The 20,191-nt window shown below is 46.8% G+C and overlaps 1 protein-coding gene across 1 annotated transcript in view; it reads left to right on the forward strand.

Moving 5' to 3' along the window:
* The window catches only part of KIF13A (kinesin family member 13A), a 180,293-nt gene that overhangs the window by 138,109 nt on the left and 21,993 nt on the right, over nt 1–20,191 (forward strand). Inside the window, 8 exon segments of the mRNA XM_027767133.1 lie at nt 6,211–6,362; nt 8,362–8,494; nt 8,670–8,816; nt 10,934–10,975; nt 13,050–13,149; nt 14,965–15,091; nt 17,556–17,611; nt 19,404–19,528. Coding sequence (XP_027622934.1) covers nt 6,211–6,362; nt 8,362–8,494; nt 8,670–8,816; nt 10,934–10,975; nt 13,050–13,149; nt 14,965–15,091; nt 17,556–17,611; nt 19,404–19,528 — 882 coding nt within the window.

Here is a 20,191-nt window from a genome sequence, read left to right on the forward strand (position 1 = left end):
AAATCTTTCCATTTCTGGGGACCAGCAGGTGGCATGGTGGTTAAGGTGCTGGACACTCCCACATGGCTGACCAGGGTTCAAGTCCTGAATCTGGTGGCTTGCTTTCTCACTTCCTCTCTCTCTCACTCTCACCCTCTGTCTCTCTCTGGTCAAATTAAGAAATGAATGAATGAATAAATAAAATTAAATAATAAAAAAAATAATCTTTCCATTTCTGCCTTCGAGTGCAGACAGACATTGGGTGTATGTTAAGCAGGAACATAACCTGTTCACCTTTTGTAGTCTGGTTTATTTCACTTAGCATTTAATTGTCTAGATCTGCCCACTTTGTATTGAATGACAGAGTCTCACCGTTCTTTATGGCTGAGAATATCCCCCTGAGTATATGTCCCACGTTTTCACTGTCCCGTCATCCGTTGGGGGCACGTAGGTCTATTCAAGGACTTATCTGTGTGAACACTGCTGCAGTAAACATGGATATGCAACACTCTGTCCGGCAGAGTGATATCCTGTCCTTTGGATAAATGCACAGCAGTGGGATTTCTGGTCATAGGGTGGTTCTATATGTACATTTTTGAGGAAACTCCATATTGTTTTCCACAGTGGCTGTGCTCATGCATGCCTGGTGTGAGTTTTATGCTGCCAAGTTCAGGACTCAAAGCAGTCGACTACATGGGAACCCAGCAACATAACCATTATGCCGTCTGCTGGTCCCATGTCCACTTCTTTCTCCTGTCAGGATTTTGGGAATGCATTCTCATGTGCCTGGCATGTTTTTAAAGCCGCTACTCTGGGGTTCATCCCTGGCCAGCCACGTGGGATGGGCTTTCTGCACACTGCACTTCCCCTGTGCTGTGGGGCTGACCCTAAGTGACCTCCTTAATGCACAACAATTTTACAGAAAAATCTCATGGCTATGTCGCTGGACTCCCACGTAGTTGACCGTGGTTCAAGTCCCGGACCCGATGGCTTAAACTCATGCTGGGCACGTGTGCCCAAGATCCTGAGAGGAGAATGGAGGAGAAGGGATTGCAGCGTGGCCATCCCCCCTGGGGGGTGATTTCTCACTTTCTGTCCCTCTCTGTCTTCTTGGTGAGCACACACGTCCCATAGCAAAAACCTTAAAAAAATTTTTTTTTTCATTAGAGTTTTCCATCCCGCAGAACAAAATTTTAATTTTATGACAGTCAGTACAGTGGTGGGCAGTCTAGAAATACAGTGTACTTTCTGATGTCATTTCATAAAACTTCAAAAGTATGTGTGTTTAAAAAAAAAAAAAAGTATGTGTGTTTTGGATGTGCAAGGAGTGAATCCTGCTTAGTAAATTATGTTTTTCTAGTAAATGCTGCTAGAATTTTTCAAAGCAGGCATGAAGTATGTGATATCAAATCAAGGCTATTCTTGGGAACCAGCAGTTAGCGTAATGGCTATGTCGCTGGACCTCCACATAGTCGACCGTGGTTTGCGTCCCGGACCTGGTGGCTTAAAACTCATGCCGGGCGCATGTGCGTGCGTGCCCACGATCCTGAGAGGAGAATGGAGGAGAAGGGATTGTGGCGTGGCCATCCACCCTGGGGGGTGATTTCTCGCTTTCTGTCTCTATGTCTCTTTCTGTCTGTCTGGCGAGCACACGCGCCCTATAGCGAAAACCTCTCCAAAAAAGGAAAAAGAAAAAAAAAAAAACAACGGCTGTTCTTCAAAGAATATATTTAAGTCAATACCGGGACTTAGCCATGGGGGCGATTTTCCAAGGACACGGGCTTTCGTTGCCAAGCTTACATACTGTTGTTAGAGACCTCTGCTAAGATAGGTTATATTGGTTGTCAGGCAGGTCATGACGCATTTTTCATAGAAAAACATGTCATGACTTTTCCAACGACCCAATAGCTAGAACCTTAAAGAAATGGTGTCACGTATTTTCAGTCATCATGTACATGACTGATACATTTTTTATCGCCTACTCTTAAATTTGCCATAGCTGAAATAAGAAAATAATGTATTATTTAATGTTTTCTGCAGGGGGATTTTATTTGCTTTTTTTTTCTTTCTGTCTTTAGGTAAAAATTAAAGAGGCAACTGGACTGCCCTTAAACCTCTCGAATTTCGTCTTCTGCCAGTACACGTTCTGGGACCAGTGCGAGTCCACAGTGGCTGCCCCGGTGGTAGACCCAGACGTGCCTTCACCACAGTCCAAGGATGCCCGGTACTCGGTGACCTTCTCCCACTGTAAGGTACAGGAGCGTTACAAAGCCGGCTGCACAGGGAGCCACAGGGCGGGCACAGCCCAGAGCTCTGCGGTGCTGCAGTGACACCAGTGCCCTGCAGGGCTGGACGCCATGTGTCGACTGCGGTTCCCATCCCATGTGTCAGTGCCCAGGAGCCCGAGGGGCTGGAGGGCTAACCAGGGATGGGAGGTCAGTGCACATGTTCTCGCTCTCTCTCTCATGTTCACATGTGTGCTTCCTATCATAAAAGAAAGGAAAAAGACGGGACCAGCAGTTGGCGTAATGGCTGTGTTGCTGGACTCCCATGTGGTCAACCACAGTTCAAGTCCCGGACTTACATTTAATTGTACATCTTCATAGGGTCAATATAACTTTTCAAAGCAGGCATGAAGTGTGTGATAATCAAATCAAGGATATTCTTCAACAAAGAGCATTACATTATGTTGTGAACCTCGAATTTTTGTTCTACTAGTTCTTTTACATATATTTACATTTATGTGTATATTTGTGTGGGTGTATAATTAACAGTATATATGTTTTTCTGTTGTTATACCATCCCAGAACCTGTTGGCTTTGTTTACATGCGTTCTCGTATCTGTTAAATGTTTTCTTCCTGAGCCCTCCCCACTCCCATGTACTCTGGTGTCTACAACTGCCCTCTCACTTCTTCATCTTCAAATCTTTCCATTTCTGGGGACCAGCAGGTGGCATGGTGGTTAAGGTGCTGGACACTCCCACATGGCTGACCAGGGTTCAAGTCCTGAATCTGGTGGCTTGCTTTCTCACTTCCTCTCTCTCTCACTCTCACCCTCTGTCTCTCTCTGGTCAAATTAAGAAATGAATGAATGAATAAATAAAATTAAATAATAAAAAAAATAATCTTTCCATTTCTGCCTTCGAGTGCAGACAGACATTGGGTGTATGTTAAGCAGGAACATAACCTGTTCACCTTTTGTAGTCTGGTTTATTTCACTTAGCATTTAATTGTCTAGATCTGCCCACTTTGTATTGAATGACAGAGTCTCACCGTTCTTTATGGCTGAGAATATCCCCCTGAGTATATGTCCCACGTTTTCACTGTCCCGTCATCCGTTGGGGGCACGTAGGTCTATTCAAGGACTTATCTGTGTGAACACTGCTGCAGTAAACATGGATATGCAACACTCTGTCCGGCAGAGTGATATCCTGTCCTTTGGATAAATGCACAGCAGTGGGATTTCTGGTCATAGGGTGGTTCTATATGTACATTTTTGAGGAAACTCCATATTGTTTTCCACAGTGGCTGTGCTAATTTACTTTCCACAGGGGAGAGAGAGAGACAAAGACAGTGAGAGGGAAAGTGAGAAATCACTCCCCCGGGGGATAGCCACACCACAATTCCTTCTTCTCCACTCTCCTCCCAGGATCTTGGGTATACACGCACACACACCCAGCATTATTTTCCAGCTCCCTGGTCTGGGATTTGAACCACAGTTGCCCATGTGGGAGTCCAGTGACAGAACCACTACGCCATCTGCTGGTCCTGTGTTTTGTTTTTTTTTTTAATCAACCATTCTGACTGGTGTTAGGTAAAAAGTTGTGGTTTTCATTTGCATTTTCCTTGGGTTAAGAGGTATAGACCATTTTTTCCTTTTTTTGGCAACTCATATGTCTTTTTGGAGGGTTTTCTGTTCAGAGAGATTATCCATTTTTAAATTGAATTATTAGTTTTTCTGTGAGTGAGTTGCTTGCATTTTCAATATACTCTGGTTATTAATCCCTTATCTGAAATATAGTCTGCAAATATTTTCTTTTATTGTATGAGTTGTTACTTTATTTATTATTTCCTTTTTTATGTAGAAGCTTTTTACCTTAATATAATCCTACTTACCTAATTTTAGAGTTGCCTGTACTTTAGGGGTCTTATTGAAGAAATCTTTGAAAAACTACTCCTGTGTCTTCAAATGCTTCCTCTCCATTTCCTACAAGTAGTTTTATAGTTTCAGGCTTTACATTTAATTCTTTAATCCATTTAGAGTTGATGTATGTTTGGTTTTTAGTTGGTGAGAGAGAAGAGTCTGGCTTCCTTTTTTTGCAGGTGGATATCCAGTTTTCCCAGCACCATTTGTTGAAAAGAATTTCTTTTCTCCGCTGTGCTCTTTTTCAAAAGTCCGTCAGCTATACGTTTTGGGATTTATTTTTGGGTTTTTGGATTCTTTATTCTAGCCTACATTTCTTCTTTTCTCTCTCTTTTTTTTCTTCAGTCTCTTTTTTTTTTTTTTGCTTGAGAGTGTGTGCACTCTCCAGAGAGAAAGCAAGAGAGACAGAGAGAGGGGGAGGAGAGAGCAACCCCTATCGGGCATGGCATGTCACAATACCTTCTTCTTCATCTCTTCATTTTGTTGAGACCCTGGGCACTCATGTACATGTGCCTGGTGTATTTCTCAGTGTACTTGGTCCAGGACTCAAACCGGTCAGCCATGTGGGATTCAGCTGCCCCAACCACCATGCGACATATCTAACCCTAACCTTTATTTCATTCTTTTTATTCACCAAGTTCATTTCTTGAACTATTTATTAATCGGTTTTGTTGTTCTCTGAAGATTCTTTTATTTAAAAGAATCCTCTGACTTCTTTTGGAACCACGAAACAGTTTGTTTAGAAGGATGAAATCTGGGGACCAGCAGGTGGCATAGTGGTTAAGGTGCTGGACTCCCACATGGTCAACTGTGGTTGGAGTCCCAGACCTAATGACTTAAAAGTCACGCTGGGTGCATGTGTATATGTGCCCCAAATCCCTAGAGGAGACTAGAGGAGAAGGATGGCATGGTCATCCCCCTTGGGGAGTGATTTCTTACCTTCTCTCTCTGTCTCTCTCTGGCAAGTGCACACACCGTATGGTAAAAGCCAATATAAAAAAGGATGAAATCTGAGTTTGAAGTGCATCTTTTTTGTTTTTGTTTTTTGAAAGATTTTTGCTATAGGGCGCGTGAGCTCGCCAGAAAGACAGAGAGAGTCAGAGAGAAAGAAAGCAAGAAATCACCCCACAGGGGGAGGGGGAGGGGGTGGCCATGCTACAATCCCTTCTCCATTCTCCTCTCGGGATCTTAGGCACACACGTACATGCACCCAGTGTGAGTTTAAACCACTGGGTTTGGGACTCGAACCACAGTCGACTATATGGAAGTCCAGCGAAATAGCCATTATGCCAACTGCTGGTCCTGAAGTGCATCTTGGTAACAACTGTATTTAATAAATGCTAATTACGTTGTCCCTGGGTTCATTATGTGACCTCTGAGCTTGTCCATCTCTACAGGGTGTAGATTTTACTAATTGATCAGTAGTTTTCTTTTCCATGTAAAAGGAAGCTCATGGATCCTGTCAGGTTACATCAGTAGAGCATAGCTGTTTCCAGAACAGAGCATGGCAGAGTTGCGCGAGGCTAATGGAGAGGAACCGGCTTGGTCCTTGCCCGCTGCATGGCTCTGGGTGATTTGCCCCACCTCTCGGCCATTCAGTGTCCATTTCCTCACAGTCGCTTGATTTTAGGATGAGGAATCTGTGGAGAACCTTAAGGGCAAGAACATAGAATCATAATACTCCTATAAAGTCTAATCCTGTTATATTCCTCCTATGCCACTATGGAGAACAGTCATTGAATGAGTCTAAGCCAGCTGAAAAGGCCGAGTGGGGCCGTGGAACCAAGAATGAAACAGCATCTCAGTCTGCAGCCAGCGAGCCACAGAACTTGGAACAAGTTGCTCTCTTCACTTTCCTCCTTTATAAAAGAAAAGAGTTGGATTAAGTTACTTTATAATTTCTCTTTTAGCTGTAATATTCTGTGTTCCTCAATGCTTTTCTGTAAAACAGAAGAGATGAGTTGAAGGTTGAGATTAGGCTAATACATTCCAAAGCCAATCTGTATACATTGAAATGCAAAAGGGAAATTTCACAGACTTTCATGCATAATTCTTGCACTGTTTTTTCTTCCTTCTGTTTGCCCTAGGACTATGTGGTGAATGTAACAGAAGAATTCCTGGAGTTCATTTCGGAGGGAGCGTTGGCAATTGAAGTGTGGGGCCACCGCTGTGCAGGAAATGGTAGCTCCATCTGGGAGGTGGATTCGCTTCACGCTAAGACAAGAACCTTACACGACAGGTTAGTGCTGAGCGCTTCAGACCGGGGTCAAGGCTAGTACTTGGACAGTGTTTGAGAATACTGGGTTTGAACCCTGGGACTTCTGTTGTATTGAACAAGTTACTTAACTTCACTGAGCCTGTTTCTTCTTTTTCAAAATAAGAATGATGAAAGAAACTATCAGGTACTAAAGAAATTCAGTGGGGTGAGGTAGGTCATTTCATCAAATAACATCGACACAACTGCCTATCAATGAGAAACAAAACCTTAGATCTTTACATCACACCTACACCAAGTTAATGCGAGATATAGTATAACCTTCGACGAAAAAGCTAACACTGCAAAGCTTATAGAAGAAAACAAGGGAATCTCTTCAGAATTTCGAGGTCATCGTATTTCTAAGAAAGGCCACAGAGAGCACAAACCAGGAAAAAAAAAACAAAAAACTTGTAAGCTAGACTTCATCAAAATTAAAAACTTGTGCTCATCAAAGGCATCATTGTGAAAGCGAGTAGGCAAACCACACCCGAGGGGCAACTGGCAGTTTCCTGTGAAACTGATGATTCTCCTCTTCTGTGACCCAGTCCCACCCCCAGGGATCCTTACCCTGAGAGATGGAAACCTATGTCCAGAAACAGGGGAGTATGATTTCTTACTTTCCGTCTCTCTCTGGTGAACACACGCCCTGTAACAAAATTTCTCTGTTCTTTTTTTTTTTTTTGGAGAGATTTTCACTGTAGGGCGCGTGCGCTCGCCAGACAGACAGAGAGAGACATAGAGACAGAAAGCGAGAAATCACCCCCCAGGGGGGATGGTCACGCCGCAATCCCTTCTCCTCCATTCTCCTCTCGGGATCTTGGGCACGCACACACACGCGCCCGGCGTGAGTTTTAAGCCACCAGGTCCGGGACACGAACCGCGGTCGACTACGTGGGAGTCCAGTGACATAGCCATTATGCTAACTGCTGGTTCCCATCTGTTCTTTTTTTTTTTTTTTGAAGTTTTGGTATAAACACTTCTGCATTTCTTTTATTTATTTATTTGTATTATTACTATTGCTTTTAAATTCACCAGAGAGACGGAGAGAAAGTGAGAGCACAAGCTGGCAGGTCTGGGACTCCAACTGTGGTCAGCCATGTTGGAGTCCAGCACTTTAACTACCACCCTACCTGCTGGCCCCACGAAAATTTCTCTTAAAAAAAAACCTCAACGATCTCCGTACTTGAGATCTGGGCCGTTCACTGAATATAAGTCATAACTCAATAAAATAAATAGGACAAGCCTCTACTAGGAGGTTTCTCAGGGTTAAATAAGGAGATAAGGTGTGTGGCATACATCGCACGGCCCAGCAGGTGCTCAGTGGCGGCGGCATGTGACTATAGGTTGAGTATCCCTTTTGCAAAATGCCAAGACCAGACGTGTTGCAGATTTTGAATAGTTGTGCATTTTAGAATACTTGCATATGCTTAGCGAGCTATCCTGGGGAGGGGACCCGAGTCTACAAACAAAATTCATTTTTATTACATATGCCTCATACACACAGCATGAAAGTAATTTTATACAGTGTGTTGGTATTGCATTACTTCAGTTTTTCTGGTTTTTACCATAGGTACGTGTGCTCTCCAGAGAGAGGCAAAGAGAGGGAAGTGAGAAATCACCCCCCAAGGGGCTTGGCCATGCCATAGTCCCATCTCCTCCATTCTCTCTGGATTTTAGGCATGTGCACACAAGGGCCTGGTGTGATTTTCAAGCTGTCAGGTCCAGGACTTGAGCCACTGTCAGCCATGTGGGAGTACAGCACCTTAACCTCCATGCCACCTGCCAGCCCCTGATTAATTACACTGTTTTGACCATGAGCCATCACGTGAGGTCAGGGTGGGATTTTTCTGTTTATGGCATCGTGATGACACTCAGAAAGTTTCAGGTTTCAGATTTTTAGACTAGGGATGCTCAGCCTGTGTGTTCCTAATAGCGTCCCTGGACGATGACGCGGTTGTCTGTCGAAACACGATTTTTGCAGGTGGAATGAAGTGACGCGCAGAATCGAAATGTGGATCTCCATATTGGAACTGAACGAGCTGGGAGAGTACGCTGCGGTGGAACTCCACCAGGCCAAAGATGTCAACACTGGGGGCATCTTTCAGCTCAGACAGGTACCAAGTGGGTTTGTTCTTTGTTTTCTCATGTTTTTTGTCTGTCCCACCCTTCCACACAGTTTCTGGGGATTCTCTAAGTAATTGTATTTCATTCTCTAGTTCTTTAACCTTCCTCCTTCCCCTTCTGCCATCCCTCCCCGTTCTCCCTGACTCCCCTCCTCGCCTCCCACAGGGTCACTCCCGTAGAGTGCAAGTCACAGTCAAGCCTGTCCAGCATTCGGGGACGCTGCCGCTCATGGTGGAAGCCATCTTGTCAGTGTCCATCGGCTGCGTGACTGCCAGGTCCACCAAACTCCAGAGAGGGCTGGACAGTTACCAGGTAAGACAAGGAGAGAGAAAACGGGGTTTGGCAACGATCGGCCAGTGCGGAAAGAGGGCAGGGCGTTGTCTCTGGTAGGAACCTCTTTGGTACTCCAACAAAGCGCCTCCTTATGGCCACGGTCCTGTCTGCCATCCACACTACTCTCCACTGCCTTTTGTCCAGATGTAAGACACTGTTTGCTTAGTGTTGAGTAATTATTGTTTTATTGATGCACACACACGCGCACACACACACACGCACACGCGCACACACACACACACATACACTAATGCCCAGGAGGCATTGACTGCAGGCAGGCCTGCCTTTATATCTGGCCAGGGCTACATTTCTGCCATTGCTGTCTCACATGACCACTTTGATTTATCTCATAAATTGTCTCCATATTCATCCTTACCCAGCTCTTTAAAAGCTTTATTTATTTATTTATTTATTTATTTATTTTTTCAATTCAAAGTTATCCTCAGACCAACCTGTGGTATGGTGCTTAAAGCACTGGATCTCACATGGGCGACTGTATGGTTTGAGTCCTGGACCCAATGGCTTAAAAACTACATGAGGCGTGAGTGCGTGCTTGCCAAAATCCAAAGAGGAAGGAGGAACAAGATGGAGGGGCTGTTCCCCCTCGGGTTGCTGTTTCACTTTCATTCCTTCTCTCTCTTTCTCTCTAGCAAACCCACTCCCCCTTCAGCAAATTTTAAAGAAGAAAAAAAAAAAAAAAAAGATCTTCATGGCCATTTTTGTCCATTAAATCTCTATTTCCTAAACCTTATCTTCTCATTTAAAAATGTGAAAGATGAAAGCCTGGCTCCCTCACTGCCGTGTGTGACAGGGACAGTCTCCCGATCCTGATGGGGAGAAAACGTTTGTCCCGTGTTTCCCTGTGGAGTCCGAGCATACGCCCACCTGGTCTTGACATTCATTCGTCTTCTTAGTTTCTTGTGGGCTTCCTGGCATTCAGGCGAAGACTTTTCAGAAAGCTGAAACTCAGCATGCCGACTCCTCGGCCTTAAAGAAGGCCCAGCCTGTCAGCCAGCGCCTTCCCCTCCCGGGCCCATGTTCTCTCCAGCTCCCCAAGGCTGTCCTTGCTTTGTCGGAAGTGTGAGTGCAGGTGCGGCGTCAGGATCTGCTTTGGGAGGCTTCTCCACCAGGCCTTTCCTCATGGTGTGCAGCCTCTGGAGCCAGGAGCTGGGGTGTCGGACATCTCATTCCAGCGCGGTCCCTGCCTGGGCCCCGCTCCGGGGGCGACTGCAGGATGTGGTAGGAGAACACAAACTTGGCGTCAGGAGACCTGGGCCCAAGTCTGCTTCAGCGGAACTGAGTGGTTACCTTGACTGGGTAATTGGAATTTTCGAGTTCCCTTTTTCTCTCCTCCAAAATGAAGAGATAGACTTGATCATTCTTTGAGGTCCCTTTTTGCAATAAATCTCCAGTGTTAGATTAGACATTCTGTGTCCCCATTGACCTACAGAACATAGATCGTCAGATGACTCAATGTTTCCATCTGAGACACATTATCGAGATGAATTATTTGCATTTTTAAAAGAGTTCTACTTCTTAAGTTAAAACCGATTTGTGCTGGACCATCTGGGAGAGTGGCCCTGCTGAGGTTGGCAAGTAAAGGCCTCGGCTCCAGCCCGGAGCTTCCACTGTCTGTGTGATCCCCACATGGTATCATGTGATTCTGCAGGGCCTCCGTCGCTAAAACCAACAAAGGTTTTTTTAAGGAATTATTTAACTTACTTTCTTTATTTATTTTAATTTGACTAGAGAGAGACAGAGAGAAAGAGAGAGGGAAACTGAAAAAGCAAGCCTCCAGGTCCAGAACTCAAACCATGATCAGCCTTGTGGGAGTCTAGTGCCTTAACCATCATGCCACCTGCTGGCCCCATATATATATATATACATATATATTTTTTTTTAATTTTTTTATCTTGAAATTAGAGATAAGTGAATTAAATCCGTTGAACCTTTCTGAGGTTCAATGAAGTGTTGTATTGTGTTGATGTCGTGTGAGCTGTTTGTTGTAATGTGTGTGTTGAGCTGAAAGAATTATCTTCCCTGTGTGCTGTTTGACAAACAAAATGCATGTCCTCTGTGTTTATTTTTTTTCCTAGCAGAGAGATGATGAGGATGGTGATGATATGGATAGTTATCAGGTATTGCTACGCTGTCATCCTGTGGCATGGGGCACAGCTTCTGCTAATTCCAGCATTCGCAAAGCAGAGGCCAGAGAGGAGGCAGGGGTCCTAAGAGCGAGCGTGCAGTTTTCCCCTTGCTTTTGATTTGCTTTATGTGTAGTCAGGGGTACAGTACTACACGCTGCACTCAATTATAAATTTCCATCAGTTCAAACTCTGTAACTAGATGCTGCATTTTCACTCTGCCACCTCAGAGTGCTAGCTTACAAAGCCTTGCTTACAAAGATTGTTACTGCTTTAATAAATGCGTGATCTTAGAAACCACAGTGATCCATCTGTGATCTTTAGGTAGACGCTTCTCTTTCCCCTGGGAAACTGCTCTGGGCTCCTTACTTCCAGGAGACGAGTCCCGTTCTGATACGCTATTGTAATTAAGAGGCTTTTGCAGGGTGGGAAAATCGAAGTCATTTTCTGCACGTAGTTTTGTTTCGTTTTGCCTAGCCAGTTTTCTTCTCTCCTTAGGGGCAAGCTTAGTTCTCCTTTGCCTGTAGAATGTACAGTCAGCCTTTTCTTGCTGGAAGTCTAGGGAAAAATTGGTGAAAATGCGAAGCTTTGCCTAGTCGGCACTGACTGGCCTGATGTCACAGAACGTGGATAACTGAGTAACGGGCCAAGGTCAAAGCAGCACAAGCCACGCTGGTGTTTTCTGGGGTCGGTCCCTGTCTTTGTACTGACCCTCCACACGGTTTAAAAGGATGCTCCCCCAAGTGCCTTCCTAGGAGGGAAAGGTGGAGATGTAGGAGCCGGGGGCCCCTTCTCAGTGCAATGTCTGAAGAGTTAGGAAGCAGGCGAGTCAAAGAGCATTTTGGATAGAATTGATAGATTCCCCCCCCCACTCACAATTTTTCTGAGAAAGAAAGCAAGCCAACAGAAACAAACATTAGGGGCAATATCAGTGTCCACACGGACCCCAGCAACACCACCGACTAACGTCCTGCGCAGTTCGCGCTTCCCGCCACCTGGTCCCCAGTGAGGCCCAGCAGCTGCTTGGGGATTTCTTGAAGCATGGCTGACTGCATGTTGGGGTTCTGCATGGGAGATTGGTGGTTCTCCTCGTGGTGGAGGTGGAAGGTAAAGTCTTTGCAGCGAGTCCCAGAGGTTCTCTGCTAACCTATTCTTCGCATTTCAGAGAATATAGGTTCACAGACTATTGAACTGTGAGCTGTGAAAATGCCTGCTGTTTGCATCTCATGTGCTGTTATGTGATTTGAGCTCTGTCCGTGTGTCTTAATCACCAGAATTGTGCATTTTCAATGAATAGCCGTGATTCGAACACCCGTGCCCACATACACCCATACATGGCCATGACTTGAACACCTGTGCCCAATACACCCATGTGCGGCCATGACTTGAATACCCGTGCCCAATACACCCATACGCGGCTGTGACTCTAATACCTGTGCCCACATACACCCATACACAGCCGTGACTCAAATACCTGTGCCCACATACACCCATACACAGCCGTGACTCAAATACCTGTGCCCACATACACCCATACATGGCTGTGATTCAAATACCTGTGCCCACATACACCCATACACAGCCGTGACTCAAATACCTGTGCCCACATACACCCATACGTGGCTATGATTCAAATACCTGTGCCCACATACATCCATACACGGCTGTGATTCGAATACCTGTGCCCACATACACCCATACATGGCTGTGATTCGAATACCTGTGCCCACATACACCCATACGCGGCCGTGATTCAAATACCTGTGCCCACATACACCCCTACGTACACATACAGCCACCCACCAGCTGCTGTGATTTGGGCTTGTCTTGCTTTTGTCTCTCTGGAGATCCAGGGGCTCTGATTTCTGGGCGATGGCACCCCGGTCAGCACGCCATGTTGCGGAGGCCTCTCTGCTTTCTTGCATATTAATCACACAGCAGTGTTCAGTGGCCTTTCCCGAAGAAAAGTTTCCTAATCAATTTAAACATCTTAAAAAAAGAAAAGAAAAGAAAAGAAAAGCAGTTGCTTGTGCACTCTTCAAGAAAATGTCTTCCCTCCCGGTGTCAGGAAGAAGACTTGAACTGCGTAAGGGAGAGGTGGTCAGATGCGCTCATTAAACGGCGAGAATACTTGGACGAACAGATTAAGAAAGTGAGCAATAAAAAAGGTACGTGAGCTTGCACCACTCCGAGGCGGTCAGTAGCCACCCCGCACTGGCCCCACTGCTTGTACACGAGGGCACAGCTTGCTCTCTTCCTTTGCTTGGATAATAGCATCTCAGTTTTGTGACCCTGCAACAGTTATAGACGTCAGCGAATCAGATGGTACACTGTTAGTTTACGAAGGTGCTGCATTAGGAAGTGGTACGTTTTTATAAAACTGGAACATTCAGTGTCAAGCTCAAATTTTATTTTGATGAGCCCAGTGTTACTAATACTGAGGTACCCGTACAAAGCATCCCAGGCTCCAGAACCTAGGGTTTTCAGCAGCGAAAGTGTTACCTCTAAAGCCATACCATGTGGCAGGTAAGTGCCCAGCTCCTTCTGGGCCTTAGCCATGCCCTTAGCTGGCTCAGAGTGTCCCATCCAGTGCCACTCACAGGCCATTTTGCTCACACTGGCAATGGCCGCTTGGATTCTAGAGTAGAAATCTTCTCTTGACATTCTTAGCCTCTCAGACCAGCCCCACGGCCTAGTGGTTAAAGGAGATAGAACGCACATGGTCGACCTTGGTTTGAATCTTGATCTTGGCTGCTTGAAAAACATGCTAGGCCCATGTGTATGTATGCCCCATATCCCAAGGGGATAGAGAAATGGAGAAGGGATTGCAACCTGACCATGCCCCAGTGAGGGGTGCTTTCGTTCTCCCCTCTCTCTGTGGCAAGTGCACGCTCCCTTTGACAGTTAAATAAATATTCTTAGTCTCTCATCCCGACCCCATGGTCTGTTCATGTGGTCGAGCCTGCCAAGAACACGTCATCAGTGTTAATCCATGTCATATGAAAGTTAGCGAAGCTCTCCCTTGAAAACACTTCGGGGCTCAGCCTCTGGGGTCTGTGTATGTGCTCACGCTTCTGTTGAGAACTCCCTCTGAGGACTTTTCCATGTTGGTTCCAGAATTGCATTGTGTGTAAGAGGATTTCAAAATCTATCAGACAGAATCCCTTTTGTAATACACATGAAGAACATCGCTTTAGAGTGAATTATGCGGTGTTTTCTAATGCCATCTTTGTAAGCTGGTGGAGAGTTTTGTACAGCAGCGTCACAGCTGCCATTTCATTTGATCCTTCCAGTGAGTCCGCGAAGTCACTAAGACTTGGATTCTCCCTGTTTGACAAGTGAGGAGGCCGAGACTCATCTGCCCAGTCGCTCTGTAAATCACAGAACCGAAGTCCTCCCACTGCTGTTCCAGAGCCCTTTTCTTTTTAAAAATTTTCCAAAGTGTGTACATTTGCCGGAGAGACAGAAAGAGAGGGCAGGGAGGGTGGTCATGCCTCACTGCCCTCCCCTCTCTTTCTCTTTTCGGGGTTTTGGGCTGCATGTACTTGCTCCTGGGGTGTCTCTCAAGCTGCTAGCTAGTCCCAGGACTCGAACTGCACCGTCAGCCATGTGAGAGTCAGTTATATTCACCATCAGGCCACGGGCTGGCCCTCCAGTGCCTTTTCTCCCAGTCCTGGCTTACGGGATCTTCCTCTGCTGTTCCAGCATCTCGTAGCTCTTCTGGGTGGCCCCGCTTGAACTCCAGAGCATGGGCCCCTCTGTTGGGGAGATGGTGGATGTTTGTGCTGCTTATAGATATCATGAGTGAAAGTCTGCTTATCTGAAATTCAGATTGTGTTTTTTTTTTTTAAAGATGAGTTCCATTGTGGCTACTGACCACTCACTCATTATTTTACTTTATTTGCCAGAGGGTATATGCACTCACTGAGGAGAGAGAAACCGTCCTTTCTTGCTGGTGCTCATCCCCTCACTTTGTTCTGCAGAGAAAACAGAAGACGACGTGGAACGGGAAGCCCGGCTTGTGGGCCAGTGGGTGGGCCTGACCGAGGAGAGGAACGCCGTGCTGGTGCCGGCCCCTGGCAGCGGCATCCCTGGGGCGCCCGCCGACTGGTAAGGCTGGCCTCCCTTCTGCACTGGCGTGGTGAGATGGCACAGACTGCCCGGGCAGGAGCCATGCACAGTTTTCATGGGTGTTCCCTGAGCTGCCCAGGGAAGGCCCCTGCCTCCCATTGCTTCCTTCCCTGCTGTAGCTGGCTTCCCCCGCTGGGAGCCAGGGCGCACTGGTTACCTGGCATCAGACCCCACTCTCCCTGCTGCTCTCCTTAGCAGCGTGGGTGCTGTTTCCTGATCTCCAGAAATCCTTTTCTTCTTCCTTTGGCTCACGAGAAGAATGTTTCCAGAGGGTTGTTGACGAGGGCAGAAAATACATCGAATTTGCCGTGCTATCTCCTCAGCGTGGTGGTGAGCTCAGGGTAGGCCCTCCAGTACTGCATGCACGATGCCGAGTCAGCGGGTCCCAGCCACCCCCAGGCGAGCTCATGACAGCAGCCTGCTGCCCAGCTCCGCAGGGAGCCAGACCCGGATAGTCTCCACCTGCCACTCCGCAGTGTACTTCCTTAGCTTCTCCGAGGCTCACTCATGTCTGTCACTAGAGCGGCCTTTGGAGTAGTGTTGTGAGAATTAAAGAGGGTATAAATAAAGTACCTTGTGTGTTCTCCTAGAGCCTCGACTATTACACTGCGCAGAGAATGCCTTTTGTCCCCATTCATTAACGGGAAGCGGCTGCCACAGTTTCCTGGCCTCGTTCTTATAATGAGAACATGCGCCGGGCGTTTAAGAGGAGTCGGACTCCTTCAGAGCAGACTGTGCATGCCTGGTTCGCCTCCTTTGGCCGGACATAGAGTCATTCGTGAGTTACGGTGATAAATGAGTGTAACCGAGAGCAGGTTGGTGCATGAAGCTAGAAAGCCTGACTTTCCAGACACATCATTTGCCACCAATGTCTTCCTTTTTCTTCCTTTGGTTTTTGTAGGGCGCGTGCACTCACCAGAAAGACAGAGAGACAGAAAGCGAGAAATCACCCCCCAGGGGGTGAGGTCATGCCCAAGCCCCTTCTCCTCCATTCTCCTCTCGGGATCTTGGGCACGCACGCACATGTGCCCAGCGTGAGTTTAAGCCACCGGGTCCAGGACCCAAACTGCGGTCACTACATGGGAGTCCAGCGACATAGCCATTACTCCATCTGCTGGTTCCACCACCTAATGTTTCTCCCTGCCCATTCTGCGGTTGTGCTAGAAACTCGTAGGTCACATACAGTATACGCGGAGACATCAGAAAGTTCATGGCAGATGGGATTAAAGTACGAGCTCATCTCGATGTGAAAAACTTTTCAAATGTATGTGTAATTGTTTCCATAAGACGCATTTCCCATGAACTTCTTGACGATCGCTCGTGTTTGCTGGTGAGTCCTTGTGGACAGCTAGCTCATTCCCAGTCTCGTTCTGCCCCTCACAGCCCTGTCTAGACAGTCCTTCCCTTTACCCCAGTCTCTCTCTGCGATGTTTTCAAAGCTTGGATCATCTTGAGTGTTTGTGACTCCTGGGGTACCCTCCCTAGCTAGTCTGATTTAGAAGAGAAGGACAGGCCTGGAATTTCGTTACAAGAGGCCTCAGAGATGGTTCTGAGGCAGTCAGGTCAGTCTGTGAGGAAGCACCGTGTGTCGGCCCTGAGCACAGCCCTGCCCCTCTGTCCCTTCAAACCTTTCGCTCCCGTCTCTTTCGGTGTCTCCCTCTGGACTCTGACCCTCCCTATTGCACTCCAGCATCGCCAGCCCTAGCACAGAATTAGCTCCAGAGAGGCTGCAAATAAACTTGGTTTTTTTTTTGTTTGTTTGTTTTGTTTTGTTTTGTTTTTTTGAGAGTTTTTTTTGCTATAGGGCACGTGCATTTGCTAGACAGAGAGAGACAGAGACAGAAAGCAAGAAATTACCCCTCGGGGGGGATGGCCACGCCGTAATCCCTTCTCCTCCATTCTCCTCTCAGGATCTTGGGCACGCACGCACACGCGCCCAGCATGAGTTTAAGCCACAGGGTCTGGGACTCGATCCATGGTCAACTACATGGGAATCCAGCGACATAACCATTACGCTAACTGCTGGTCCCCAGAGAAACTTGGTTTTAACAAATTAAGTGTGATTTGTGTAACTTCTACACAAGTCACATAATTCAGATAATTCACATTAGCAGGAAAGTTTCAAGATAAAGTATTGGACCAGCAGATGGCATAGTGGTTAAGGTGCTAGACACTCCCACATGGCAACTGTGGTTCAAGTCCTGGACTTGGTGGCTTGCTTTCTCACTTTCCCTCTCTCTCTGTGTGTCTCTCTCTGATCAAATTAAAATAAATGAATGAATAAATTAAATAAATCTTTTTAAAAAATAAGAGAAACTATGTCCCTCATAGACTCTGCCTGTCCACAGTGGTCCTCTTCTGTTTCCAGGGCTCTGCGACATCTTAGCTAACAAAATGTTAAGACACATGTTGTGTTTTGATTAAATTTTGTCATTAAATTTAGGGTCCCACCTCCCGGAATGGAAACCCACATCCCTGTTCTCTTCCTTGATTTGAATGGTAAGTAGACACTTAAAATTCAGATGTTATCACGTTTAATTATGATTTGTAATCTATTCACACTCACATTATTTTGGTTTCTAAATCACTTTTCTGAACATTCTTATGGGGAACCAGCAGTTAACGTAATGGCTATGTCGCTGGACTCCCACGTAGTCGACCGCGGTTCGCATCCCAGACCCGGTGGCTTAAAACTCACGCTGGGCGCGTGTGCGTGCATGCCCAAGATCCCAAGAGAAGAATGGAGGAGAAGGGATTGTGGCGTCGCCATTCCCCCTGGGGGATGATTTCTCGCTTTCTGTCTCCCTGTCTCTCTTTGTCTGTCTGGTGAGCGCACGCGCCCTAGAGTAAAAATCTCCCCCAGCCCCCAAAAAAACCCCAAAAAACTAAACATTCTTATGTAGTAGTTTTTATGTGTCATTTTTGATTCTATCAAATATGTATAAGTGTGACATGTAGAATCACTAGAATTTGGGATATTTAATACAAAATTTTAAAAAGATGACACTTGGGAAGATCAAGAACTGCAGAGAGAACAGCAAAGCGATTGCTCTGAAACATTAATGGAAGAGCCAGCTGGTGGCCTGGTGGTTAAGGCGACCAGACCCCACAGGCCGAGCACGTGGTTCAAGTCCCAGACTAGAGAGCTTAAAAGACATGCCAGGCGCACGTGCATGTGTGCCCAAAATCCCAAAGGGAGAGGTGGGGGAGAAGGGATGGCGGCATGACCGTGCCCCTGGGGGGTGCATCCTCGTTTTCCCTTTCTGTCTGTGTCTTTCTCTGATGAGAACACATGCCCTCTGGCAAATTAAAAAAAAAAAAAAGTTACCTGTGAAAATAATCCCCCCAAGATTCTGACTCTTCAGGCTGGATGGGGGCTCGGCATCTGTACTTCCGCATAGTGGGATTTGCCCTCCACCCCTAACAGTCCGGGAGCCCGAAGGATCGTGCCGTGCCTCTGCAGGACAAGTCGGCCTTAATGGCAACTGACCTGAGCCGAAAAGAACGGTTCTCAGTGCGTTTCAGCAGTGAGCCCTTTTCCAAATGAGATCTCAGATGGAACCCCATACGTGGGAAGTGAAAGCAGAGTCCCTCAGTTCCTTGGGGGGGGGGGTGTCAGGGCCTTTCTTAGGGCCCTGAAGCTCCTCCAAGCACAACTGAGAACCTTCTTTCCTGGAGGAAAGATGTGGGAGGGCAGCTTTGACTCTTCCCTTGAGGAAGTTTTGAACCCTGAAAGGAGAAGGTGAGCCTCCCGAGGTTGTGCGTCCCCTGCTACTGTAGGTCTCCTGGCAAAGACTGGGTGGTCGCTTATAGAGCGGGGTGGAGGGCGAGCCCCACATCGGGGAAGACATTGGGAGAAGATGATTTTCGTATTTCTCCTAAGTGCTCCAGACTTCAGTTTTTAAGTGGATAATTTAACTGCTTAAAGGTCTAATTTAGGGTACATCGTATCAGTAGCTATGACATAAACCTTACAGTAGGTTTTAGGAGGACTTGACAGCAGAAGGCAGCAAGTGCCAGAGTGTGTTTAGTGAAAATGTTTGTTCCCAGGACATATAGAATATATTCATCCCATCTTACAGGAAGCTCATGGGCAACCTGTTGGCTCCTGTTTTGTATTTTTAAGGAATAAAAGCTATTCTGAGTCTTAGAGTCTCTATTTCAACTTCAGGAAAAGGAATGAAAGAAAAAAAATAAAATATGTAAACTTCATCTGTGAAAACCGTCTTTTTACATTTTTGATGTTTGCTTAAAAACTTTCCCCCCTCTTCCATCCCATGGACTTGGCTAGCCGATGACCTCAGTGCCAATGAGCAGCTCGTCGGCCCCCACGCGTCGGGCGTGAACTCCATCCTGCCCAAGGAGCACGGCAGCCAGTTTTTCTACCTACCTATCATCAAGCACAGTGACGAGGAGGTAAGGCGGCCAGAGTTCTCCATCAGCACGACGGCCCGGCGGGCCTGTCTTTTAGTTCAGCTGCTGTGGTTCTGCTTTCAGGAAGAGGGAATTAAAACAACAGCAGGCCCGTCCACGGTGGCACAGGGGGAGGGCACTGCTGAGCAGTGCTGGAGCCACCTGGGGGCCACGGGTTGAGACCCCAGGTGGACCTGCACATCCTGGGTTTGCCTGTGTACCTGTGATCCTGGCTGGCTGGGAGGCTGGGTGGAGCATTGTATCAAGGGCATCTGTCTCTCTGTCTCTCTCTCATGAGAGACAAACTAAGGGCCAGCCCCGTAGCCTAGTGAGTGGTTAAGGGAGTCGGATCCCACATGGCCAACTGCAATCCGAATCTCAGCCCCAGCAGCTTGGGAAACATGCCGGGTGCCTGTGTGTGTATGTGTCTCCTGACTCTCCCTCTGTGTCTCCCTCTGTCTCTCTCTCTCTCTCTGGGGAGTGTTTGCACCACTTGGCAATAAAAAAAAAATTAACATAGAAAAAAGCTCAAAGAAAACATTAGAACATTTGTGTTGTTAAAAAAGTCAAGACAGGAAATGTCTTTCACTGGATTGAGTTGGGTGGGTTTTCTTCCGGTCACCCGTCACGCCCAACTGCTCCAGCTGTCGGTTCTTGTATCCACCT

The sequence above is a fragment of the Tupaia chinensis genome, unplaced genomic scaffold, assembly GCF_000334495.1.
Source record: "Tupaia chinensis unplaced genomic scaffold, TupChi_1.0 Scaffold143936_1, whole genome shotgun sequence".
In the NCBI taxonomy this organism is placed as follows: domain Eukaryota; kingdom Metazoa; phylum Chordata; class Mammalia; order Scandentia; family Tupaiidae; genus Tupaia; species Tupaia belangeri.